This window comes from Coniophora puteana (genome assembly GCF_000271625.1).
Source record: "Coniophora puteana RWD-64-598 SS2 unplaced genomic scaffold CONPUscaffold_5, whole genome shotgun sequence".
Classification (NCBI taxonomy): Eukaryota; Fungi; Basidiomycota; class Agaricomycetes; order Boletales; family Coniophoraceae; genus Coniophora; species Coniophora puteana.
Genome location: NW_006913057.1, coordinates 29,457 through 51,162, shown reverse-complemented (window position 1 = coordinate 51,162; position 21,706 = coordinate 29,457). Strand labels below are relative to the sequence as shown.

The window sequence follows — 21,706 nt, the reverse complement described above, 5'->3', positions numbered from 1 at the left end:
TCATTGCAGCAACGGAGAATGCGAATGTCTTCCTTCTAGAAGAGTGGCGGGAGAGTAAAGCGGAGGCGCGATGGAGATTTGAGAGAATTATTAATGCATTTATTATAAATTGTGATAAAATTAGCACATGAATTAATAGCAACCTCAGGATAATATGCAAGGTTCCTGTGTAAGCGTCGAAGAATGCAACAGCAGAAGGAACATACGACCTATTCTTGCCACCACGCGCGCCTACATCACCCGACCTGGTCTCTCATTTCGAAGTACTCAAGACACTCAGCGCTGTACCGCTCCTGCGGTCCGCATTCCGGCGCGTGCACCTAGATGGCGCCGTCCACTCTTGACTTGGGCTTGGAGCTGTCAGTACTAGTAATATTAGCGCTGGAGCGCGCAGCGTCGGAGCGCAGCCTGTACAGCATCACACCGCATGATATCTAGACCTCGTTGAACGGCGCTCGAGTGACGGGGTCGACGTACAGTGCGATGTTGGTCTGGATCTGCGCGAAGTGTTATGGTGTGAGGGCGACGCGGCGTCAGTTTGAATAAAGAGAGGGTGAACGCGAAGCCCCGCGTCTTACTCGGTGCGCTTTTATCCTCCAGACGGCGCCATAATATGCAGCAGCTCGGGCGCCACTTACCGCGCCCGCCCGTACGCATTTGTCGCCGTGAAGCCCACTGTGTCCGCGACGAGCGCGAGTCCGAAATCACCGCCTTGTATTCGGTCGAACCTTCGCTCTCGATTGATACGTCGGACACTTTCGACTTCTACATGGCAGCAGCGATGTCGCGATGTAGAGACCTGAGCTGAACGTCGATGAGGTTAGTCGGTAGGCCCGTCATGGCGTCGCACCGAGGCATGACGTCGATGTCCGGGGCACCCGTGTACCATCCACCGCTGAACGTGCGCAAAGGAATGACGAGGCACGGGAGGTCAAGGTCGGGGTTTGTGTGGCGATCATGTCGGCCTTTTGCGCTGTGGGAGATGGATTCGTAGATTCAGGGGGAGAGTGTGTCTAGGGTGGGCGTTACGGAAGATTAATGGGAGGCGCTGGATAGCCTGGGCAGGAGGGGTACGTTTCAGCTGTACACTGCTGTACTTAGTGAGGGTGAGATGTGCGTGTGCGTCGTGTTGTTCTGGAGCGGGGCTCGACATGTATGTTCTGGAACTTCTGGTGGTGCGAGTTTCAGTGGTTTCGATTGGACGCGCTTGGGGACTTTGGTTCTGCGGAGAGCGCCTGGACAAGTGGCGAACATACTGGAGTACCGAAGTAGTGAGAGATTGTGACGTGTACAGACCCGAGACACCACCGGGGTTCTGGACAGTGACTGCACTTGTGAAGACTTGACAAATGCCGGATTGTAGTGAGGATCTCGGGGAAACTGAAGGGCAGTGACTTCAACCGGCGATAGAACGAGTCAAAGGACGTCAAATTTCGGCACGGCTACTGGATTAGAAGTAAGAAGATAGGACGTGCAAGCCTTATCTTCGCTTCCTTTGGACAGACTTGGGAATAGTGGCGCTTGTTGCGGACGGAAGAAGAAGGAATGCTTATCTTCGGGACGAATAGGACGTTTGTGGACGGCGAATCAATGGACCTTATCGCGAGAAGCCTGCGGTTCAGCTTCCCGAAAGTCGCCGTATTGGTAATTCGAGAACTGAGAACGGTTGGCTTGCCTTGAGGTGCGTGGCCAGAGCAAGACCTGGTCCACTGGAGAGCGGGTTATGTTGCGCACGTGTATGGTAACTGCAACGTTCGGGGGTCTTTATTTATGTCAACGGACGAGCAGAGGAGGAGAGACCAACGTGTTGGGGGATCGGGGTCACGTGACACGGTCAACGGAAGTGCGTCAGAGGCCGGATAAGGAAAGAGCGGCTGGGGTGACTCGGTCGAGTGTCTGACTGGTGTTCACTGTTGCTCCTGTTCCCGACCACAACAGCGACCACAGCACCACAACTCATCCATCTACCATCCAAAGTCTTTTCTCTACCTACTCTACACCGTATACCGGGTTCTTGCATTCACTTACAAGCGACCCTCCGTTTCTCTCCTTTCTTATCTTCCACAACAACACCCTAATACTTTACGACAACAACACTTGCTTAATGCCCTCTCGCAGACGCAATGCAGCACGCAACACAAAGAACCAAGACGACAACATGCATATCCAAGAGCCTCCCCTTCTCAACCTCGACGACTCCTTTTCTGCCTCTCCCGCCTGGACGCCACACGACATCCAGTTTGAAATCGACCCAGACCCGGACGAGCTGGCAGAGGCGCCGCCGGAGGCTCACCACCAGCTCCTAGCAGAACTCGACGAGGAGGACGAAGACGAAGAAGGCCTGATGGAGAGCCACGCGCTGAACGAGGAGAACAAGGCTCTGCACGACGCCCACTTCGCTCACCCCAACATCATCTGCAAGACGACGGGGACGCCCGAGCAGGAGCCGTCACCTCTAGGTCTCAATGCACCGCTGCCTGTGCCTGCGCCGCGGAGCGTCAATCTCAGCGTCAGTCTGCCACCGCGTGCGCCGAGCGCTCTCTCGGCTGCCGGTGGCAAGGTCAAGAGCGGCCACGTGCGGTCGCCTGTTCTTACGCGGTGAGTTTCTTTACTCAATCCCCCCTTTTGTTGGATATATTGTGAAGACTGGGCGAGAAATGGGGTAGCGGGAACGCCCGTGTAGTGGCGTGGCCGCATCAGCTTCCTGTGTCTTTAGCCTCCGCGTGCCTGTGTTCCGCCCCGTGGGGCGCACCAGAACCCCGCACCCCCGCACCTGCCTGCCTACTTTCATTCCTCCATTGATATCACCTCCCTCCATTCATTTGACATAACCCACCTCGTTTCCCTCCTTGCATCACGTCTATCTTAACACCGCGAACTGACATGACCATCGCACCCCTCTCCCAGCGAACCAACGATGCTCGAAACCTTCTCCCGCACCGTCCGCGGCTACGTCCCCTCCGCGATCCCCGTCCCCACCGCTGCACCCTCCCCGCCGCGCGTATCCAAGCCCGTCTCGTTTGGCTCGTTTCTCCCGCCTGTGCCTGTCCCTGCGCCGCTGTCGTCCGTGGGCGCGCAGCAGCCTTCGTCGCCGGCTTTCGTGGCGCAGCAGCCGGGGATGTACGCGCGGAGCCGGGGGATGTATCGCGGGAGCGGGGCGATGAGTCCTGTGTTGACGGCGGAGATGCATTATGGCGAGACGGTCGATCAGGCTGCGACGTTTCTCTCGGAGGACGACGAGCGCGGGAGTGTGTATGGGGCGGGGTATCCGACGTTGCCGAGTGATGGCGAGGGGGATGCGGTGGTGTGGGCGAGATGGGATGTGCTGGATGAGGGCGTGAAGCAGCGGTGCGTTTCTTTCCTTGTTCGTTGCTGTGAAACACCAAATGCTGACTGACGTGGCGTGGCGGCAGACGACTCCTGTTCATTGGCTATACGAGCGGTTTCCAGATCTGGGACTGCAGCGACCTCGGCGCGATCAGCGAGCTGCTCAATGTCCGCGGTGCGCCGTTTGGGCGTGTTGTGTACGCGGGTGTGCTTGCCGGGTCTACTGGCAAAGGCGGGTCAGTGGTGGGGGATGCTCCGTTGATTGGTGTCGTGTGCGTTTTTTCGATTTGACTTAGGGAGCAAAGCTGACTATATGCGACGTGGTACAGGGCCAGAGCGGAGGGCGCGACCACGACGAGTATGAGTGTGTATTCGCTCCGGACGCATGAGGTTGTGGCGCGCGTGCCGGTGCGGAATGTAGATAGGTTTATATCCAGCGCGCGGTTTCTTGTCGTCGTGAGTCCCTCTCCTCGTCGAGGAAGATGGAGCTGATTTTGCGGGTTTTTTAAAAAACAGAGTACATATCACCCTCCGACGCTGCACGTTCTTTCGGCGGCGACGCTCGCGCCGCTGTATAGCGTACCCTGCGAGCTCATTAATGCCTTTGCACATGCGTCTTCTTCTTCTCCTTCTTCAACGTCTTCTACGAATCCGAACATGAACGGCTATAATCTCAACATCGACAGCAATAACTTCCACAACAACATTCATAATCAACATGTATCTGTATCATCACCATTAGATCCTTCCTTCGGCGGGTATCCCCACTCGCACCCGCACCCGCACCTGCATTCTTCCGTCGGCGGACCGCCACCCGAGACTCCGCTCCCGGTGTTCGCGCTGTCGGGTCGGCTTCTGGCGTTTGTGTCGGCGCCGAGAGTGAACGACAGCGCGCATAGGCCGGCTGTGCAGCATCCGCGCACTGCGTCTAGCCATGCCCATGGGCACGGACATGGGCGGCGGGCGAGTGCGTCGGCGGTGTCGTCTGGGGCGTTTGGGATCGGCGGTCTCGGCGGGTTGGGTGGCCTCGGCGGTCTAAGTGGACTGGGAGGACTAGGGAGCGTGAACACGGAGGCGGTGGGGAGTGCGGCGATGCGGGTGGGGAGTTCGGTGTTGGGCGGGGTGATGAGTTTTGGGGGAAGGGTGTATGGGAGTGCCAGGGGGTATTATGAGCAGCAGCAGCAGCAGGCGCAGGCGCAGGCGCAGAGGGAGAGGGTGAGGAGGGAGAGCGATGTGCAGGCGCGGGGGTATTATGTGCAGCAGCAGGCGGGGTATGGGTATGGAGGGGGAGGGGGAGGGGGAGGGCAGCAGGGGTTTCATTCGAGGAGTGCGCCTGCGGGGAGCGTCGGGTATGCGAGTCCCCCGCTGGGCGGGACGAGTGCGGCGCCGTCTGCGATGGGGTCGCCGCCGCGCGCGCCGCCGATGGATCTGGGCGTTGCGGGTCCTGCGAGCGTCGTCGGAGGTGCCGGTGCGGGAGGAGGGCTGGGGCTGGGAGGTATCGCGCTGGCTATGGGCGGGGGCGCTTCGTCTCGGCCGGTGGGCGATGCGCTTGTGACGGTGCTGGATCTGGCGCCGTTGCTCGAGGATGTCACCAGGGACGGCAAGAAGACCACGGGCGAAGGAGGAGACGATGAAGACGCTCAAGAGGAGTACTGGCAGCCGCAACCGCGAGTTGTCGCCGAGTTCATCGCCCTCGTGAATCAGCAGGCGAGCCATGTGGAGTTTACACCGGACGGGACGGGCGTGCTTGTCATGCCGCGCGATGGGCAGGTGGCGCGGGTGTTTCAGATCAGGCCCGGGGCGGCGACGAGGGGTGCGGCGGTCGCGTTCGCGCAGGCGCACGATGGACGTGGACATGCTCGTTCGAAGAGGCATTCTGCGACGGGTGCTGCGCTCGCGGCTGGGTCTTCCGGGCGGTCCGTGGGTGTGCAGCGGCAGGGCGGTGGCGATGCAGGTGGGAGGGCGGGAGGGACGGGCGAGGAGACGGCGTGGCACGTGTATGATCTTCGCCGGGGCCGCACGAGTGCGGCGATCGCGAGTGTGGATGCGGCGCGCGACGGGCGGTGGGTCGCGCTGGGCACGCGGCATCGGACTGTGCATGTGTTTGCGCCGAATCCGTATGGCGGGGTGAGTGATGTGGCGAGCCATGTGCAGGGGAGGGTGAGGAATGTGTTGGAGGCTGTGAGTGTTTCTTTTCTTTGTTTCTGTCAGGGTGGAATTGGGTGCTGATGTGGTGTGCAGCAACCGCTCTCGGTCGAGCTCGCCCCGCTCGTTCGTCTTCGCGCGCCCAAGCAGGCGCAGGGCACACCTCCGGCTGCGCTCGCGCACACGTTCCTCTCGCCGGTTCACGACCAGCACGCGCTCCCTGCAAGCCTCCGGTTCGAGTCGAGCGCGGGTGGTGCACTCGTTGGCGCGCAAGACGTGCTCGTGTTCGATCCCGCGGACGGCACGCTCTTGCTCCGGCGCATCGTGCTCGAGCAGCGCGCGCGCGGCGGGTCCGGCTCATCTGCCCACAACAGGCTCGGGTCCGGCTCGGCGGCGGCGGCTGGCGCTGTGTTCTCGGGAATATCGGGGATCGCGACGAGTATGTCGTTGCCGGGGTCGGGTGGGGGTGCTGCGGGCAAGTTGAGCGCGTCGCCGCCTGCGGGTGCGAGTGCGGGTGCTAAGAAGAGCGGGTTGACACAGATGATGGAGCCGACGCTGGAGCTTGTGGCGAGGGAGGTGAATGTTGCGACGTGGCCGCAGCTTCGGCGGGGTGCGGATTGGGAGGAGGTGAGGAGTGTGGTTACGCTTGGGGTGGATGGTGCGGGGAAGCGCGGGGCGAAGACTATGTGCGTTGTTCCTTCATATTGCAAGTAAAACTCATTGACGTGTTTGGTTTCTAGCTCACTCTCGCACGCCGAACTGTCGACGTCCTCCCGCTCGCTCCGCCTCGTCCCGCGCGCAGTGTACCTCGCGCACCAGTTCTCGTTCTACTCCCTCGGCGAGGACTACGCGGGCCTCCTCAAGCGCGACCGCCTCAACATCACGGGACCCAAGATCGACGTGCGGCGCGAGGTCGAGCCGAGCGGGGCGCACACGGACGAGTTCATCGAGCAGCGCACGTCGCGCGGCTCTGCCGGCGCGCAGGCGCACTCGTTCGACGAGAGCCTTGCGAGCGCGATCGGGGCGGGCATGGAGCGCTCGCCGAGCGGGCGTGCGCCGATTCCGATGCTGCCGAATGGAGGGTCGCCCGGTGCGCGGGGCGGGAGCTTCAAGGGGTCGATTCCGATTCGGGGTGTGGCGGATGGGGTGAGTGGGAGTTTGGGCAGGATTAGGAGGGAGATTGGGAGGGTGCGGTCGCCCCGGCTGGGGCCGTCGAGGAGTGCGGAGAGTGCGGGTGCTGCGAGCGCTTTGAGCGGTGGGTCGGGCGATGGCGGTGGTGTTGGGGCTGTGGGAGGGCAGAGTGTGCCGCTGGAGTTTGATGAAGAGGACGAGGACTTTTGGAAGGAGGCAGCGGAGGAGGGGACCGGGACGAGTGCGAGTACGCGGTCGGATACGGTGCTCGATACCGATACTGACTCGCGCGCTGGGGCGCGGCGGTCGGCGCAGCACGACGACACGGTGACGCTCGTGTCCTCTCCGCCTCAGGGCGCCGGTACGCGCGTGCATGATCCCGCTGCGGCGGTTCGAGATGTGGACTACGCCCATTCCCTCGTCCGCTCGGGAGTTCACCGACTTCACGACTTATACGAGCGCGACGACGAAGACGAAGAGCCCACAAGAGGGCAACAGAATGAGGAAGAGGATGACGACGAGGACGGGGAGGACATCGGGAACCCGGAGTGGCAGGCGGCGTTCGAGGGCGCGGAGACGTTTACAAGCGTCGGCGACGACGGGGACGTGCTCGGGCTCATGGACGAGGAGCAGGCGCCGGCGAGTCAGATGCACAGCCAGATGCAGGCGCAAGCCCAGGCACAGGCGCGTGCTCATGCTCAGGCGCCGAAGGGCGAGAAGGGGAAGAAGAAGAAGCGGGCGGGGCGCAAGACCGAGTGAGCGCGGCGAGCTTCGACGTGCCAACTCATCTGCCCTCGACACGGTGCCCTGCCTTCTTCAACAGCCTTCTTTCCCGTATCCATCGCTCGCCCTAGGTTCTTGCGTGCACGGATACTCGTTCAGCTCGAGACGTTCGTCCCTCGGCCGAGAACCCTCGATTTTCACGTTCAACACGGACTTTTCAGCAATTTAGGTTTAGGTAGGCACTGGGTTAGGTGGTTTTGGCATGGGCATGGGCATGGGCATCGCAAAGCAGGAAATCGAAACTTTTGTATTTTGGAAGTCGGCAGTCTTTGTATTCTTAGCAGGCATTAGGTTTTGGTCGGTTCGACTTCCAGTCTTTCACGAAACGATCATGATTCAAGGGAGGTTTTTTTCTTAGACAAGTTCGCACTACACATATGACATTAAACCAGATAGCGTATTTACACAAACGGATTATCGACATAAACATAAACTTGCAGGATTTTGGTTATTTAGGTACACACTTTGAGCGACTTGTACTTTTACATAGTAGCGTTCTCGTGGGGCAGTCGAGAGCGATTATAGTTGCTGTTTGGGCCCAAGGGAGACCCGTCGCGTCGATCACTGAGCGGCTGCTTGATATACAAAGAGATGAGTACGTGACGGAATGATATGATCTCTTGTTTATTGGCCTCATTCCTTCAAAATCGGAAATATTCATGAGATTCGCAATTTCATTCCCGTACAACTCAGCATGGGGGGCTTAGTTTTCAGACTGTTAGTTCGTTATGGAATAAATATACTTACTAGCGCTGGTCAGAAACGTTGGGTGATTGCTAGCCTGAGTTGATACATATGTCATCAGCATCCAGAGAACAAGAGGCACCCTTGTACGAGACTGTTCAACGGACCAAAGTGTGGGCCCGAATATGTGGAGATCAATATGGCCCAACAGATTGGTGGTCACCGTTCCGGGAAGGAGCCATCATACGTACGTAAGTCATGGAATAGAAACGCAGCAGAATACGTGCATCACATAACTCGGGTCCGAAAAGCTGCGTCGGGCAGGATGTAGAACACCACTAGAACACCTTACTTACAAGGCTTAGCCTGAATCAGCCTGAGATCAGCCAAAGTAGAGAATCTGGGTGATCCATACAGTCAGTCTACTGCAAGTCTTATTAGCGAAAGTGATATGATAACCGAGCATACTACACTGAATAATCTGATTGAATGGCCGATGCTTCACGCGAAAGAACTAAGCCGGATTTCTAGCACGTTTTCTTGAGGCTAACGCAGTGCCAAGCCGACGTCGGCCATCTCGTACATCGAGAAATCCTGCACAAGCATAGATGGATCGCCCATCTTATCCGCCGTCCGACGCAGTCTTACCAGTATGCGCGAGATGAAGATTGCCTGCAGGACGCGCGCGGGGACGGGGAAGAGCTCCTCGAGCCCCGGGCGAGTATGGATAATGGTTCCGTACGTTACCAGGTTCGTGATAGTCAAACTGAGTACACCATGGCGCTATGAGTACGAGATGGAAGAGACGGGGGAAGGAAGGGGAGGGCGTACGCTTCTATTATGACGTAGTATCCAACAGAGTCCCGAAGGATCTGCCATACGAGCCTCGTGCGTTTCATGCGCACTGCGGGGAGTTAGTCGAGTGAACAACAAGTGGCGATGAAAGAGGGGTCCACGCACGTAGTTTGACGCATTCGACAGATGTCATGACGAAGATCGTCAGGTTGTACCAAGCCAAGTTAGCGAACCCGAGGATGGCTACTCCCATAGCTGTGGGACTGAGCGCAACGCGCGACAAGCACGGTTCTTCAGCAAACTCAGGGCTAGATGAAACTTCGCTTAAGGTCAGTATATCGACGAAGATAGGCAGAAACGGGCACACTCTGTATGGTACACGTGAAGAGAATGCACACAGCGATGCCGATGAGGATGTTGAGCTTTTTCCGGGACCGAGCGTGGTGTCGAGATGAAGAGTCAAGAAATGGAGAAGCCTGACGAATTAGTGATGCTCACCATGGCAGCACATTTGAGAAATGTGACCATCCTTGTCTTTCCGTTATAAAGCGCCCGGGTGCGCAGTGCTATGATGACTGGTATGGCGAACAGGACTTGTAAGCACTTTGAGGGTTACCATTATGAGTCGAGAGCTGACCGGTAACGGACACTCCCTCAGTAATGGGCAACCAGTTGAACACGTTCACAAGCACATAACACGCCTAGGCGTATGCCAGCGTTAGACAGTTGCAGTGGACGACGACCGAGTCTTGCCTGCGTTGATAGCCCCGTAACAAGCATTGCTTGGTGATGCCAGATGAGCACGGTCCTGATACAGTTCATAGGAAGAGCCCACACACCCATGGCATTGATGATGTTGACGATAATGGTGCCATATCGTACACAGATGAACATGACTTTGACGGACGAGAGCGGGCTCTTCTACAGTTGCGGCCCATATGAAGCGTGTATGAGACTGGAATTTGAGGATACATACCCAGACGAACTCGACCTATCCATAGAGCACGCGAGTTTCTTCAAACCTTTGAACTCCGTCGTTCATGATAGACGCACCTCTCTAAATGGCGCAGTTGTTTCCTATTCAACAAACATGATAGAACGGTTTGACTCACTGGTCAAGCGACAACAATGTGTCGTACACCATCAAAGCCGACCATCCTACTACCCTCCTAGTCAACACCCAGAAAGATAGCCGGCAACACGATTGAAAGCCTACTGTAGGCACGCTATACAACAGTTCAGCACGGAAGGCAACAAGGACCCCAGTCAACGAATGAGCTCACCAAGGATATCTGGCTGTCGTATAGCACCTGCAGCGACATCCTATGACAAGACGTCAACGAGATGAGCTAGGAACTCGACGGTGAAGACCTGGGCGCGAGTCCGCTGACAGAGATGATGCAAGTTAATGCAAGGAAAAAAGCCACGTCCGTATGCGCTGCATCGGCCTCGCAAAGTGTCAAACTCAACTTTCTCCGACAGGCCGACCAATCAGACTTGACATGAGGGGTCAGGGTCGTACGCGAGCGATAAGCTGTTGATGCTTTGCTGATGGACCGGTAACGCGGGGGCTCTGAGACTGTTCATTGTCAGTGGTTGCCTAGTTTCGTGCCATAAATGCAGTGTTTACACGGGCATCCATTGCGTTCGGGCTCGAGCGCTCATGAATGGAGCAAGAGCCTGAGGTCGATAATCACATTGCTAACCCTAACCCTTTGACTGGTAAGTCGGAGGACTGATGTATTGATGTTCAGTGTCAAGGAATTGGTCAGTTCGATTGCAAAACCACACATGTATGTAAGTAAGAAGTAAAAGTGGATGATACAGAAAAGACGAAATTGTAAGCTAAAATTTAGGTACATGTCGACCTCTATCTACGAAACATACAACTAACACGATCATACTGTGGACAAACGGTAAGGCAAGGGGGACTGGGGAGTGAGGTAGAGATATAGGCTGTAGGAAAAAGGGCACACGTTATCCAAGAACATACAGAAAAAATCATGATCACATCAGTCATGGTCCGTCGTCAGCATCATCATCATCGTCACCGTGCGCGTTAGTGCGCCCTCTACATCCAGACGAGAATCTGTAAATCACCAACACGTATCACCCTCAAAGCGGGAACGCCCCAACCTGCCCTGGCGCTGGCGGCGGCGGCCCCCCATTCTGCAGGCCCACACCCAGCGTCTGCCTCAGCAGCAGCTCAACCTGCCCCCGCTCATCCGCAATACGCGCCATCTCGTCCTCCCACCGTGCCGTGCGCACCTCGTATATCTTCCGGAGCGTCTCAAGGCTGCCGAGCGCCGTCTCGAGCGCGCGCTTGAGATCCTCCTCGCGCCGCCCGTCGCCGCTTCCGCCGTCGGGGCTCGCGCTGGAGCCGCCCGCGCCGTTCGAGTATTCGTCGGACATGAGACGCTCCATGAGCGAGGAGGCGGAGCGTGCGCGGGCGGCGACGCGACGCCGGGATGCGACGGTGCGGAAGTGTTTCCGGAGGGAGGCCATTGCGGGGGAGGCTTGGAAGCTCTGGTCGCGTCGAATGCCGCGCGAGAGGACGGCATGGAGGTTCGAGGTGTGCGAGGGGGCGGCGAGGAGGGCCATGGTTGTGTCGGTTTCGCGGTCGAGTGCGTTGAACTAAACGCGGAGTTGATCAGGACCCATGCATTCGGAGAAAGCAAGGATAAGGACTCACAGCCTGGACCAGCGTCTCCCACTTGGCATCGAACCTCCTCCGCCTCTTCTCCACACTAACCACATAATCAGGATGCAGCTCCAGATCCAACAAGTCTCCACTCGCATCCTCCTCCTCGTCCACCCACTCATCATCCTCCCCGATCTCCTCGCCCGAATACTCCCCATCCTCATCCGCCTCGTCCTCATTCACCTCGTGCCCATTCAACGTCGTCCCCCCGCCGCTCCCGTTCCCGCTCCCAGGCCCATTCAGCCAGTCCTCGCCCGCCGTCTCCTCGCCCGACGAAAACGGCTCGGGACTCGTCTCCCGCGGCTGCGTGCTCTGCACCCTCGGCGGCGGCTGCACCTTCTCCACCACCGCGCCCCCGCCCACCTTGCCGGCCGCATCCCCGCTCGGCCGCCCGCGCGACTTGGCGCGTCCGATCTCGTTCTTCAGTCCCGACGACTTGTCCTTCTTCCCTGCCTTGCGTCCGCGAGTTCTCCCTGCGGTGCCGCCGGCACCAACACCGCCGCCGTACCCCGGGAAACTCGGCAAACTGACAGGCTGATGGCTCGGGCTGCTGTGCATGCTCATCGCGCTGCTCAGCGTCGAGTCGAACCTGCCCCTTGGGGCCGCGCGCCCGCCAAACGCCCTCGCGAACGTCCACGGGTTATAGTTCGGCCCTGGGAACGGCGTGCTCGACGGGCTGAACGCCGACGTATCCGACATAACGCCGGCGTTGTTGCTGTACCCGTAGCTGTTACTGTTGCCGTTGCCGTCGTTATTATTGCTGTTATTGTTCATCGCGTACATCTGCAGCTGCAGCGCCAGCTGCTCCTCGATCGCGCTCGGATGGTTCGGATCGTACCCGACCGAGCTCGGCGGGCCCCCGGCGGCGCCGCCGGCGCCCTGCCCACTCCCGCTCGCAGCACCAGGGTACCCCGCAAGCGGCCCTGCGCTCCCGCCGTACGCGCTGAAGCTCGTCGTGGGCGGCCTGCGCATATGCGAGAACGGGTACGGATACGGCGAGCCGAGCGCGCGCGCGCCCTGGTGCATCATGCTCGAGATGAGCGGCGACGGCGACGGCGCGGCAGTTTGGCTGTGCGGTGTGGGCGGGATGGGCGCGTTCGGGCGCGGAGACTGGAGGTACGCCTGGAGATATGCGGCGGTGGGGTCGTCCGTCCACATCGAGGCGGACATGGCGGCGGATGCGGTGTCTTCGCGCGAGGGGAGGGCGATGGTGTTGCGCCCGCCGTCCCAGGTTTGGTAGTGTTGCGGCTGGGGCTGGTAGTGCGGCTGCGTGTGCACGTTGTCGTTGGAGCGGGAGCGGCCCCCGTTCTGTTGATGCTGCTGCCCACCGTTCTGTTGATGTTGCTGTTGCTGGTGTTGTTGCTGTTGTTGTTGCTGTTGCTGCGGTGGGTTCGAGTCGTTCTGCGGCACGGAGAGGTCCGAGCGCGAGATCTGGTGGCGCAGCGGAGACTCTGCACGCAGAGGCAGAAAACCTATAATCAGTACATTACATGTCCATACACCCAGTCATCAACAAAACAAAGCAAAACTTACGTTTATGCGTGTCACCACCGACCCCAGCACCGACCCCACCAGCACCGCCTGGCTGAAACACCGCCGTGTCGAAAGTCCGCATCCCCAACTGATCCGTCGAGCCCACCCTATAGTGCTTCCCGATCGATGGCACCTTGTGGTGCCCGTTCGCCGCCGCCCCCGTCGTTGGCATAGGACTATACGACTTCGGATATATATCTGGCAGCGCGACCGTCGGCGACCTCGGTGTCCCGCTATCGTGCTCCGCACTATCATCTCCATCCCCATCCTCCTCATGATCGCTATTGTTCTGGTCATCCTGCCCATTCGAGTCGACATGACGATCGCGCTCGTTATCGACATGCTCGTCCTCAATGAGAGTGTTGTCGTCGTCGTCCCCCCGCACTGCGTCGCCGCGGCTGTTACGCCCGTTGCGGCTGTTTGTGCCGGCGTTGCGGCTATCGCGCCCGCCGCGGTCCTGCGAGGGCACCACGTCGTCGTCCTCCCGGTGCACGCGGTGATGGTGGTCGTCCTCGGGCTCCTCCTGGAGCGGCATCGACTTGTCCGCCGACCGCGCGCTCGTCGGCGCGCCCGTCATAGGCGGCGTATGACTCGCCACCCGCGAACCCGTCGCGCCAGCCGGGGGCGTGCTCCTCAGCTCGAGACTGCTCGCGTTCGAGCCGCGCCGCGCGGGAGGAGAAGGGCCCACGGACCCCGAGTACGGCACCTTGCCGTCGCGCTTGTAGGAGACATAGTCCCCGTCCCCGTCGTCCGCCCCGTTATCTTCCGACGTCATGGGCGTGTAGAACGCCGAGGGCGTGCTCGAGCGCCCCTGCGGGAGAGGCACGAACGCGGGCGAGGTCGACGGCCCGGTCGTCTGCGCCGGGCGCTGCTGCTCGCGTTGTTCGCGCATGCTCCCGCCCCTGCTCCTGCCCTGCTGCTGCTGGCCGTCGATGGGGTCCTTGGGGCTCCCGCGCTCGCGCATGCGGTCCGCGAGCGCACCCGCAATCGCCACAGCCGGGCTGGCCGACTCGCGGACGTACACCGGCCCGCTCACTGCGCCACCTGCGTAGGCGACGCCGCCTGTGCCTGGCGCGGGGATGGGCGACATGCGCGCCAACGCGGCCTGCTGCGCCGCCTGGGCCGCGAGCGCATGTTGCTGGAAGACGTGCGGGTGCAGTCCGTGCTGTGCGGCGAGGGCGTGCGCGTGTGCGAGGTCGGCGCGCTCGATCTCCCTGAGGAGGTCGTCCGTCATCTGCCAGGTCTCGTCGACGCTGTGGCTCTGATATGGATGCATGAACGGCGGCTGGGCGTGGCCCATCGGGCGAGGGTAGGTGACGGGAGGAGCAGAGTTGATAGCGCCAGAGGCGATGGTAGGGAGATTGGGCTGGCTGTGCGTCTGGACGAATGGGGGTGGGGGCATGCTCTGGTGGACGTTGGAGGCGCTGTAAGAGTGGGTGGGCTGCGGAGGAAGAGAGCCGCCAACAGGGGAGTGCGTCGATCGGCCTTGCTGTTGCTGCTGGTCCCGGTCTTGATCATCACGTAGACGAGACGCCTGCTGGGGTGGCGTCTGGGTGATCGGCGCAGGAGAGGAGCGCTTTGGCTGGTGCAAGAGCAGGCTGACGTTGCTGTTGCTCGGCGAGTTGGTGGTCGAGTGTGATGCAGAGGAGGTGGTGTGATTGGTGGGACTCGATTGCTGTGATGAGCGGTTGGACATGGTCTGCATGACGGAGGGGACGGAGGGCATGGACTGGGCCTTGATAGAGCGCTGCTGGCGGTCGCGTGTCGCAGGCGAAGGAGACATCTCCCTCGGTGGGGTGTTTTGGGCTGGACGGGGTGTTTAGTCAGCATACACAGGAAAGCAATTGTATGATGGGAAAGAAAGCGAGATCGCCGCGCATGTGAAGACGTGAAAGATAAGAGGATGTAAAATTTCCAGAGCAATTGCCAGGTTGCGCCCTGCGGCGGAGGTTTTGGACCTCGGATACGCGTTTGTTTGGGATGACGCGCCCGGTCTCAAGATGGGCCAGAGAAGGAGGACAGGAAGGGAAGGAGGGGTGGATCGGAGGGCGGTACACACCTTGTATGCCAGAATACATGGGGAGGATTCTAGATCGGTGTATGCTCTGTGCAGACATAAAAAACGATTAGATATATGATATACAGTTTGAGCGCGATAAAGCACGCTGCACGTCGGTGGTTGACAGGACAGCGAGAGAATGAAAGGAAAATGAGCGACGAGAGGGCCTTACATACCTCGGATGGCTGTACGGGCGGGTTGGTGGAGGGAGCGCGCGGAAGCAACGTGGCCTTGGTGGGACGAGGAGAGCAGGATCAGAGCAGGCGGAGGAGAGCCACGAAAGGAAGGTTTGCCTCGAGGCAGCTTATCCTTTAAACGTCCACAGAGCGCCCGGTCCGGCTGACATTTCCGCCGACATTCTCCACCCATACGCGTTCATATCTTGTCATTTCCGAGGAGAAGAACACGGAAAACAATGTTTCTTGGTGACACTGTTGACGTTGGCTTGATAGCGACGCGACGGAAAACAAGAAGAACAAAAAGCAGAGAACAAATGGAGAGTGGCGCATTTAGCTAGCGTCCAGAAGAGGAAGGGGCTGTCACCCAGTGTAACGTCACGGCACGCGTCCTGCACGCGCCCCCGCTTCCCCCACGTCCACCACCAGCAACCAGGCCACGCTCAATCACGACACACACAGAACAACTCTTCATCGCATCAAACGGAGGGTGTCCAGAGCATCTCTGCATCTGACATCATGTCCGATAATCCCACAGACGAGTTCGTTATTCTGCTATCTCCCATGTCTCACCCTAACCCCTTGTCCCAGCTTCCTCCAGCTCTTCAAGGATCTCCCCACAGAGACACAGCACTCCGTCGTCCACGAGCACCTCATCCCCCTTCTCTCTGTAGTCTCCTCAGACCAGTCTCGCTCCACCCTCGATGCCCTCTCCCAGCTCGTCAACACCCACCGCGCCGTGCCCTCCCTCGACATCAAGCAGATGGAGGCAGAGATAAACGGTCTCATCGACGAGCTCGATCGCATGTGCCTCCACCCTGCCATGCGCGACTCGGCATCGCGCGACGACCTACTACGCGAGTGCGTTGACACGCTCCTCTCGTGGGTCCAGGACGTGTGGCGTACCGTTTGGATCCACCGCACCAACTTCCGCATCGCGCATACATGCCTACTATACGCAGCCGACGTAATCGACCGCGTTGGCACCATCCGTGCAACGTATGTACATTCTTTCTTATCCGTGTTCTGTTGTCTCACTTGCCGCCTCTTTTTGTTTCTCGTCGCCCCCCGGCGCTTCCACTTCACTTGCTGTGCTATTGTGGCAAAACAAGCTGTAGATGCGCCCATACCAACATCTTCATCCCGGTTCGGCTCTCGAAGCCCTCAGGCGAGGCCGTCAAGAGCTGGTCTGTCACTGGCCTTCGTGGCATCGAGACCGTCCTCTTCTGGGTCTGGCGTGACCTCTTCATCGGCATGCTCGCTGAGGGAAAGAAGCGCTATGACGATTCGATCCCTGCCATGCTCGACGATATTCAGCTGCACTTTGGCTACCGGGCTTTGGGGAAGATTTTGGATGGGGGCAGGACACGACCGAAGGTATGTGTGTTATCGCTGCTCGATGTTTACATCCCTGACGCGACCTTTACTTCGTTCAAAGAAAAAGGACGTCGAGTACGTGGATGGAGACGTCGATGACCCCGCCGACGCATGCACAATTTCATCCCACCCGTCCCCATCCTCTTCTCCTGCGTCCGATCCCGACGTTTCTACGTCTGCACTTTCCTCGAGCTCCACATCCCAACCCACCGCATGCACCTGCGCACGCCACAGCGCCCACTGGACCCCCGTCCACACTACCCTCGCCCCCGTCCTCGAAGAAAAAATGCGCACAGCCCTCGTCGCGATATTCAAAACCACACCCTCCCTCGCCAAGTTCGACGCGATCTACTTCGGCGCGGTGTACGACCGCCCCAGCGCGATGCGCAGCGCGCTCGCCGCGCTCGACGAGGTGGCGACGCACGGGTCGGACAACTACGCCGCCGCGCTCGCGATCCACGCGCGCAGGCGCGACGGTGCGGGGGCCGACAAGATCAAGGAGCTGCTCGAGGGGCACAGCCACCTGCTCAGAGCGAGAGATTATCCGGCGTATCAGCCTGCTGTCCTTGCGCTCCTCCGCTTCTCGTCCGTGTCGTCGTCGGATTCGCCTTCGACTCCAACCACACCATCCACACACCGCGCTCTCGCTGCACAGCACATTCGTACGGAGCTGCATGATACCATCTTCGCCATCCTTGCCGCCGCGCGCGTCGGATTTCCGAGCTTGCGCCTGCCCAAGAGCAAACACGACCTCGCGCTCCTCCTCGCGCTCCCGCCCGACGGGCTCGCGCGCCAGACGAAGGTCGAGGAGTGGGTGGACGGGATCGTGCAGGGCCCTGCGAACGCGGGGCAGCAGATGCAGGGGCAGATGGGGTTTGCGCTGGGGCAGGGGCAGATGAACTTTGGGCTTGGGCCGGTGCAGGGGCAAGCGCAAGCGCAGGGACAAGGCCAAGGGCAGGGACAAGGACAGGGACAGGCGCAGGGGTTTATGGGTGGGTTCTTTGGAGGCGGCGGAGGCGGTGGGGGGTGGCAGGGGCCGTTTGTGTTGCCGGCGTTTGGAGGTGGAGGCGGTGCCGCTGCCGGTGGAGGTGCTGGTGCCGGTGCTGGTGCTGCCGGTGCTGCTGGAGGAGCGGGAGCAAACGCTGGCGCTGGTGGAGGAGTAGGTGCCGGTGCCGGAGTCGGTGCCGGAGCTGCTGGTGCTGGTGGGAACGCGAACGCGAACGCGAACGCGCCACTTTTCGGCATCGGAGGCGGAGCATTCAACCCCGCTACTATGGCTGCCATGATGAACGGTGGTGGCCAAGGTCAAGCCGGCCAAGGCGCTGGTGCCGGCGGAGGCGGCGCTGCCGGTGCAGGTGCAGGTGCAGGTGCTAATCCCAACCCGAACGCAAACGCGAACGCGAATGCCAACGCGAATCCCAATCCGTTCGCGATCCTCAACAACCTCATGATGGGCCTACAGCCTGGCGCCCCTGCTGCTCCCGCTAATCCCCCCGCCCCTGGTGCCGCTGGTGCCGGTGCTGCTGCACCTGCCGCGGGCGGTGCCGGAGGTGGTGCAGCTGGCGCTGCTGCAGGCGGAGGAGGTGCAGGTGCGGGCGCGGGTGCAGGCGGCTTCAACGGCCCGATCGGCGGCTTCGGCGCATTCCACGTGGGCCCGCTGGACAACGAGGACGAGCTCGCGATTGTCGACTTTGTCGGCGTGCACGACGGGGACATCGACATTGACGAGCACGGAAATGTGCACGAGTTGCCTGTGGACCCTGTCGACGGCACCGATGATCTAGGCGATGATCCCGCTGGAGAGGATGGGGAGGATGATGCCGATGTTGACGACGTTGGTGGCGCGAATGCCGACGCTGGAGGTGCTGGTAACGGCGGAGGACTCGGAGCGGGAGCGGGTGGGGGCGGGGGTGCGAACGGGTTCGGCTTTGGTGGGTTATTCGGGGCGATGCATCGGCATGTACGAGTGAAAGCGAAGAAGCACGGGAAGTGGGGCGGCTGGCCCGAGGACGAGGGACGTGATCTCGCGCTCGACGATTTGAGGGAGCTGTATAGGCCACCGTTGCGGGAGCGGTTCACGGCGTGGTTGGAGGCAGCGGCTGAGCTGGACAAGCCTGTGGAGGGGAAGGGGAAGGGCAAAGCAAAGGAGACGGAGGCAGAAACGGAGGCGGAGAAGGAGGTGAAAGAGGAGGATAGCGAAGTTGGAGAAGGGGAGGCGATTCTCGCGTCGACGTTCGACCTCATCGTTGAGCAGATGCCGTGGGCGAAGGGCGAGGACATTATCAAGGAGATGGTCGCTACGTGAGTTTTGCTCCTATCCATTTCCCTCAACATCTCATCGTGTTCATTTCGTGCAGTTTACGCGACCGACCGAGCAAAGCCCATCTCATCGGCTCTCTCGGTACACTCACGAAATTCTGCAAAGAGCGCCAGCGGCTCATCGTCCAGCGCGAGGAGGAACGCGAGAAGCGTGAGCAACGCGCGCTTCAGGAATTCTTCACTCGAACTCTATCGCAACCTCAAACCGGACCCCAGTCCGACCCCAGTCCCCAAGCCTCGAGCGATGCTCTCCTCGCGGAGATGTTCCACGCTCAGCTCGGCGGCGGCGGCGGCTTTTCGTCTGGTCTGCCTCTCTCAGACGATGACATTGATTTACGGAACGGGGACGAAGACGACCCATACTTGGGTTTGGACGAGGACGAGCTTCCGCCATTGCCGCCATTACCGCAGGCGGCACCTGCGGCGGGTCCTGCTCCCGTGACCCACGGCAGCACCCCCGGCACGCGCGCGTCGATGGTGCGCGTTGAGCCGACGCCCGAAACGCTCATTGCGGCTGGTGTGCATGGGCAGGATTTGACATGGTATGGGGCTCCGCCGGGTGCTGGGGGTGGTGCAGGTGCGGGTGCGGGTGCGGGTGCGGGTGCGGGTGCGGGTGCGGGTGCTGATGCAGGACCGAGTTCGAGCGTGAATGCGAACGGGGGATCGGGGTACGGTGTGAGCATTGATGAGGTTGATTGATTGAAAGACGAAAGATGATACAGTACGAGACGATTATTTGAAAGATAGATGGTGTATGTACTGTGCTTGACCGTGTACCTAATGACTTCTTGGTTCTTGCTGTTTTTTCTTGACATGTTACTTGTTTGATGACAAAGTGCCTTGATTGTTACGGTTTATCCCCAGTGAGAAGTGACTTTGACTCCAGCGAATGCAACCGAATAAGATTGAACTCTATCTTATAAATATTGATTGACCTAATAAGAGTGAACTGGCCCACATCCAAGATGTTGAAAATGCCTGGATGAAGAGGCCTGTTGCCGTGAGATTTTGAGAACTTGAGATGCACAGCAGACAATATTGGATAAGGATAGTGCCGGGCCTAAAAACCTCGGACCCCAGTGAAAAGCACGGCCACAGAGTGAGGCTTTTCAAATGCTCTGCCAAAATTATACAAGTCTGTTACACTGCCCACTGCGTCAGAATTAAGTCTAGTATTCAACCCTTTACGGCTTTATTGGTTCATCCAGAAGCCTCCTGTACGGCGATGTTCCTCTACGAGGTCTACAAGTAAACACCGCCTTCATACATCTACACAGGTGCTAGGTACCCCAGTAGGTGGTATTAGCACCTTACACATTCATGCATTTGTGTGGCTCTGCATCCATCACACTGAGCCACGTACATAGCTTACATAGCCATCCTGCATTACCGTGGGACTTGGACTACTGTAGTTTTTCGACCTTAGGTTCGCGGTGGCGTGGGAAGTCGGAGATTTAACGCACCTTCCATAACCGTCTGTCCCCCCCTATAAGTTTGGCGGGCCAAACCGAGGGTGGACAGTTAGTTCGTGCTTGCTCAGCAGGCCTCGACACCGACAACAAAAATGATCATAATGTAAAATATAGGTGTGGTATACACTTTGAATAAGGTCCTGGTGGTGCTCTCAATAATGTTCCCGACATCGACACAAACCAAACCAACCTCGAGCTGGTCATTGGCACAGGTGCTCAAGATGCTGTGCTCACCCCTCCGATCCCGCTATGTATCAAACACTTTGCACTTGTTGGTGCCTTGCCGGTTTATAAAGTACTCAACATGGTCGAGTTCCCACAGTCTCGCTGATTGAGTTCTGGTAGCTCTGGGCTCCGCATGGCCCCTGCCATGGACAATGAGCCTGATGTGGTCTCCAATTCTCTGTGAGTACCTGGATAGAAGGAATCCCCTGAGAACTTAACTAGCTGGGGTGTTTAACATGCAGCAATGGTAGTATAGGCTATCAGAATACTTTGAATAGGATTTCTTTGATATTTTCTAGTAATTTAATTATATTTATGCCTATTTTACGGTATCTTACTGCCCAAAAGGTGGCCCCTTAGGGTGAGCCTTGGTTAGGGAGGAGTGTAAAACACAGTGAGTAAATCTCAAAGAAGAGGTTGTCGACGAAGGGCGGACAACTGGCTTGGAGAGACTCCAAGGCCACCAGTTTCGTCTTATATAGACTCTTCAGGTCCGCTTAGTAACGGGTGTAAGCGCACAGTAATCACCGACTCCATCGGCTATCCGATCGGATTCCCGGTCTGACCGCTGATTGGTAAGGAGCGGAATGTAATTACTGATGACACATCTTGCGACTAGAGCGGACCTGCCGAGCCATTTAAGGCGAGCCGGTGATCCGGGAGTCTTACCAAGCCTACCTACCTATCTTACTGCCCAAAAGGTGGCCCCTTAGGGTGAGCCTTGGTTAGGGATACACCAAAAGCCCTCAAAATTTTGAGACTGACAAAAGTGCAAGTTGCACTTTCGCACTTTTGAGACTGACAAAAGTGCAACTTGCATTTTTGCAGTTTCGAGATTGACAAAAGTGCAAGTTGCACTTTCGCACTTTTGAGATTGACAAAAGTGCAAGTTGCATTTTCGCACTTTTGAGACTGACAAAAGTGCAACTTGCATTTTTCGCAGTTTCGAGACTGACAAAAGTGCAAGTTGCACTTTCGC

The 21,706-nt window shown here is 58.8% G+C and overlaps 5 protein-coding genes across 5 annotated transcripts; 2 read left to right on the top strand and 3 right to left on the bottom strand.

Moving 5' to 3' along the window:
- Positions 1-2,092: 2,092 nt before the first annotated feature.
- CONPUDRAFT_164476 (uncharacterized protein) lies at positions 2,093-7,922 on the top strand. The gene is made up of 7 exons (XM_007769370.1): positions 2,093-2,598; positions 2,908-3,348; positions 3,414-3,599; positions 3,657-3,783; positions 3,844-5,508; positions 5,569-6,158; positions 6,213-7,922. The coding sequence occupies exons 1-7, from the start codon at positions 2,105-2,107 to the stop codon at positions 7,360-7,362; spliced, it is 4,653 nt and encodes a 1,550-aa protein (XP_007767560.1). The 5' UTR covers positions 2,093-2,104; the 3' UTR covers positions 7,363-7,922.
- A 575-nt stretch (positions 7,923-8,497) lies between these two features.
- Positions 8,498-10,251, bottom strand: CONPUDRAFT_81455 (uncharacterized protein). Its single transcript, XM_007769325.1, has 9 exons — positions 10,149-10,251; positions 9,705-9,786; positions 9,619-9,647; positions 9,503-9,566; positions 9,364-9,440; positions 9,233-9,287; positions 9,031-9,183; positions 8,902-8,974; positions 8,498-8,836 (listed from the first exon to the last, which is right to left on the bottom strand). Exons 1-9 carry the CDS (start codon positions 10,185-10,187, stop codon positions 8,617-8,619), a joined length of 792 nt encoding a protein of 263 aa, XP_007767515.1. The 5' UTR covers positions 10,188-10,251; the 3' UTR covers positions 8,498-8,616.
- Positions 10,252-10,980: 729 nt separating this feature from the next.
- On the bottom strand, positions 10,981-14,882 carry CONPUDRAFT_152581 (uncharacterized protein; the record flags this gene model as incomplete). The annotated part of the gene is made up of 3 exons (XM_007769369.1): positions 10,981-11,499; positions 11,558-13,038; positions 13,100-14,882. The coding sequence occupies 3 exons, from the start codon at positions 14,880-14,882 to the stop codon at positions 10,981-10,983; spliced, it is 3,783 nt and encodes a 1,260-aa protein (XP_007767559.1).
- A 444-nt stretch (positions 14,883-15,326) lies between these two features.
- Positions 15,327-15,527, bottom strand: CONPUDRAFT_89371 (uncharacterized protein; the record flags this gene model as incomplete). The annotated part of the gene is made up of 1 exon (XM_007769368.1): positions 15,327-15,527. One exon carries the CDS (start codon positions 15,525-15,527, stop codon positions 15,327-15,329), a length of 201 nt encoding a protein of 66 aa, XP_007767558.1.
- A 326-nt stretch (positions 15,528-15,853) lies between these two features.
- CONPUDRAFT_164473 (uncharacterized protein) lies at positions 15,854-19,844 on the top strand (the record flags this gene model as incomplete). The annotated part of the gene is made up of 5 exons (XM_007769367.1): positions 15,854-15,876; positions 15,926-16,333; positions 16,447-16,711; positions 16,773-19,012; positions 19,069-19,844. The coding sequence occupies 5 exons, from the start codon at positions 15,854-15,856 to the stop codon at positions 19,727-19,729; spliced, it is 3,597 nt and encodes a 1,198-aa protein (XP_007767557.1). The 3' UTR covers positions 19,730-19,844.
- Between the last annotated feature and the right edge of the window lie 1,862 nt (positions 19,845-21,706).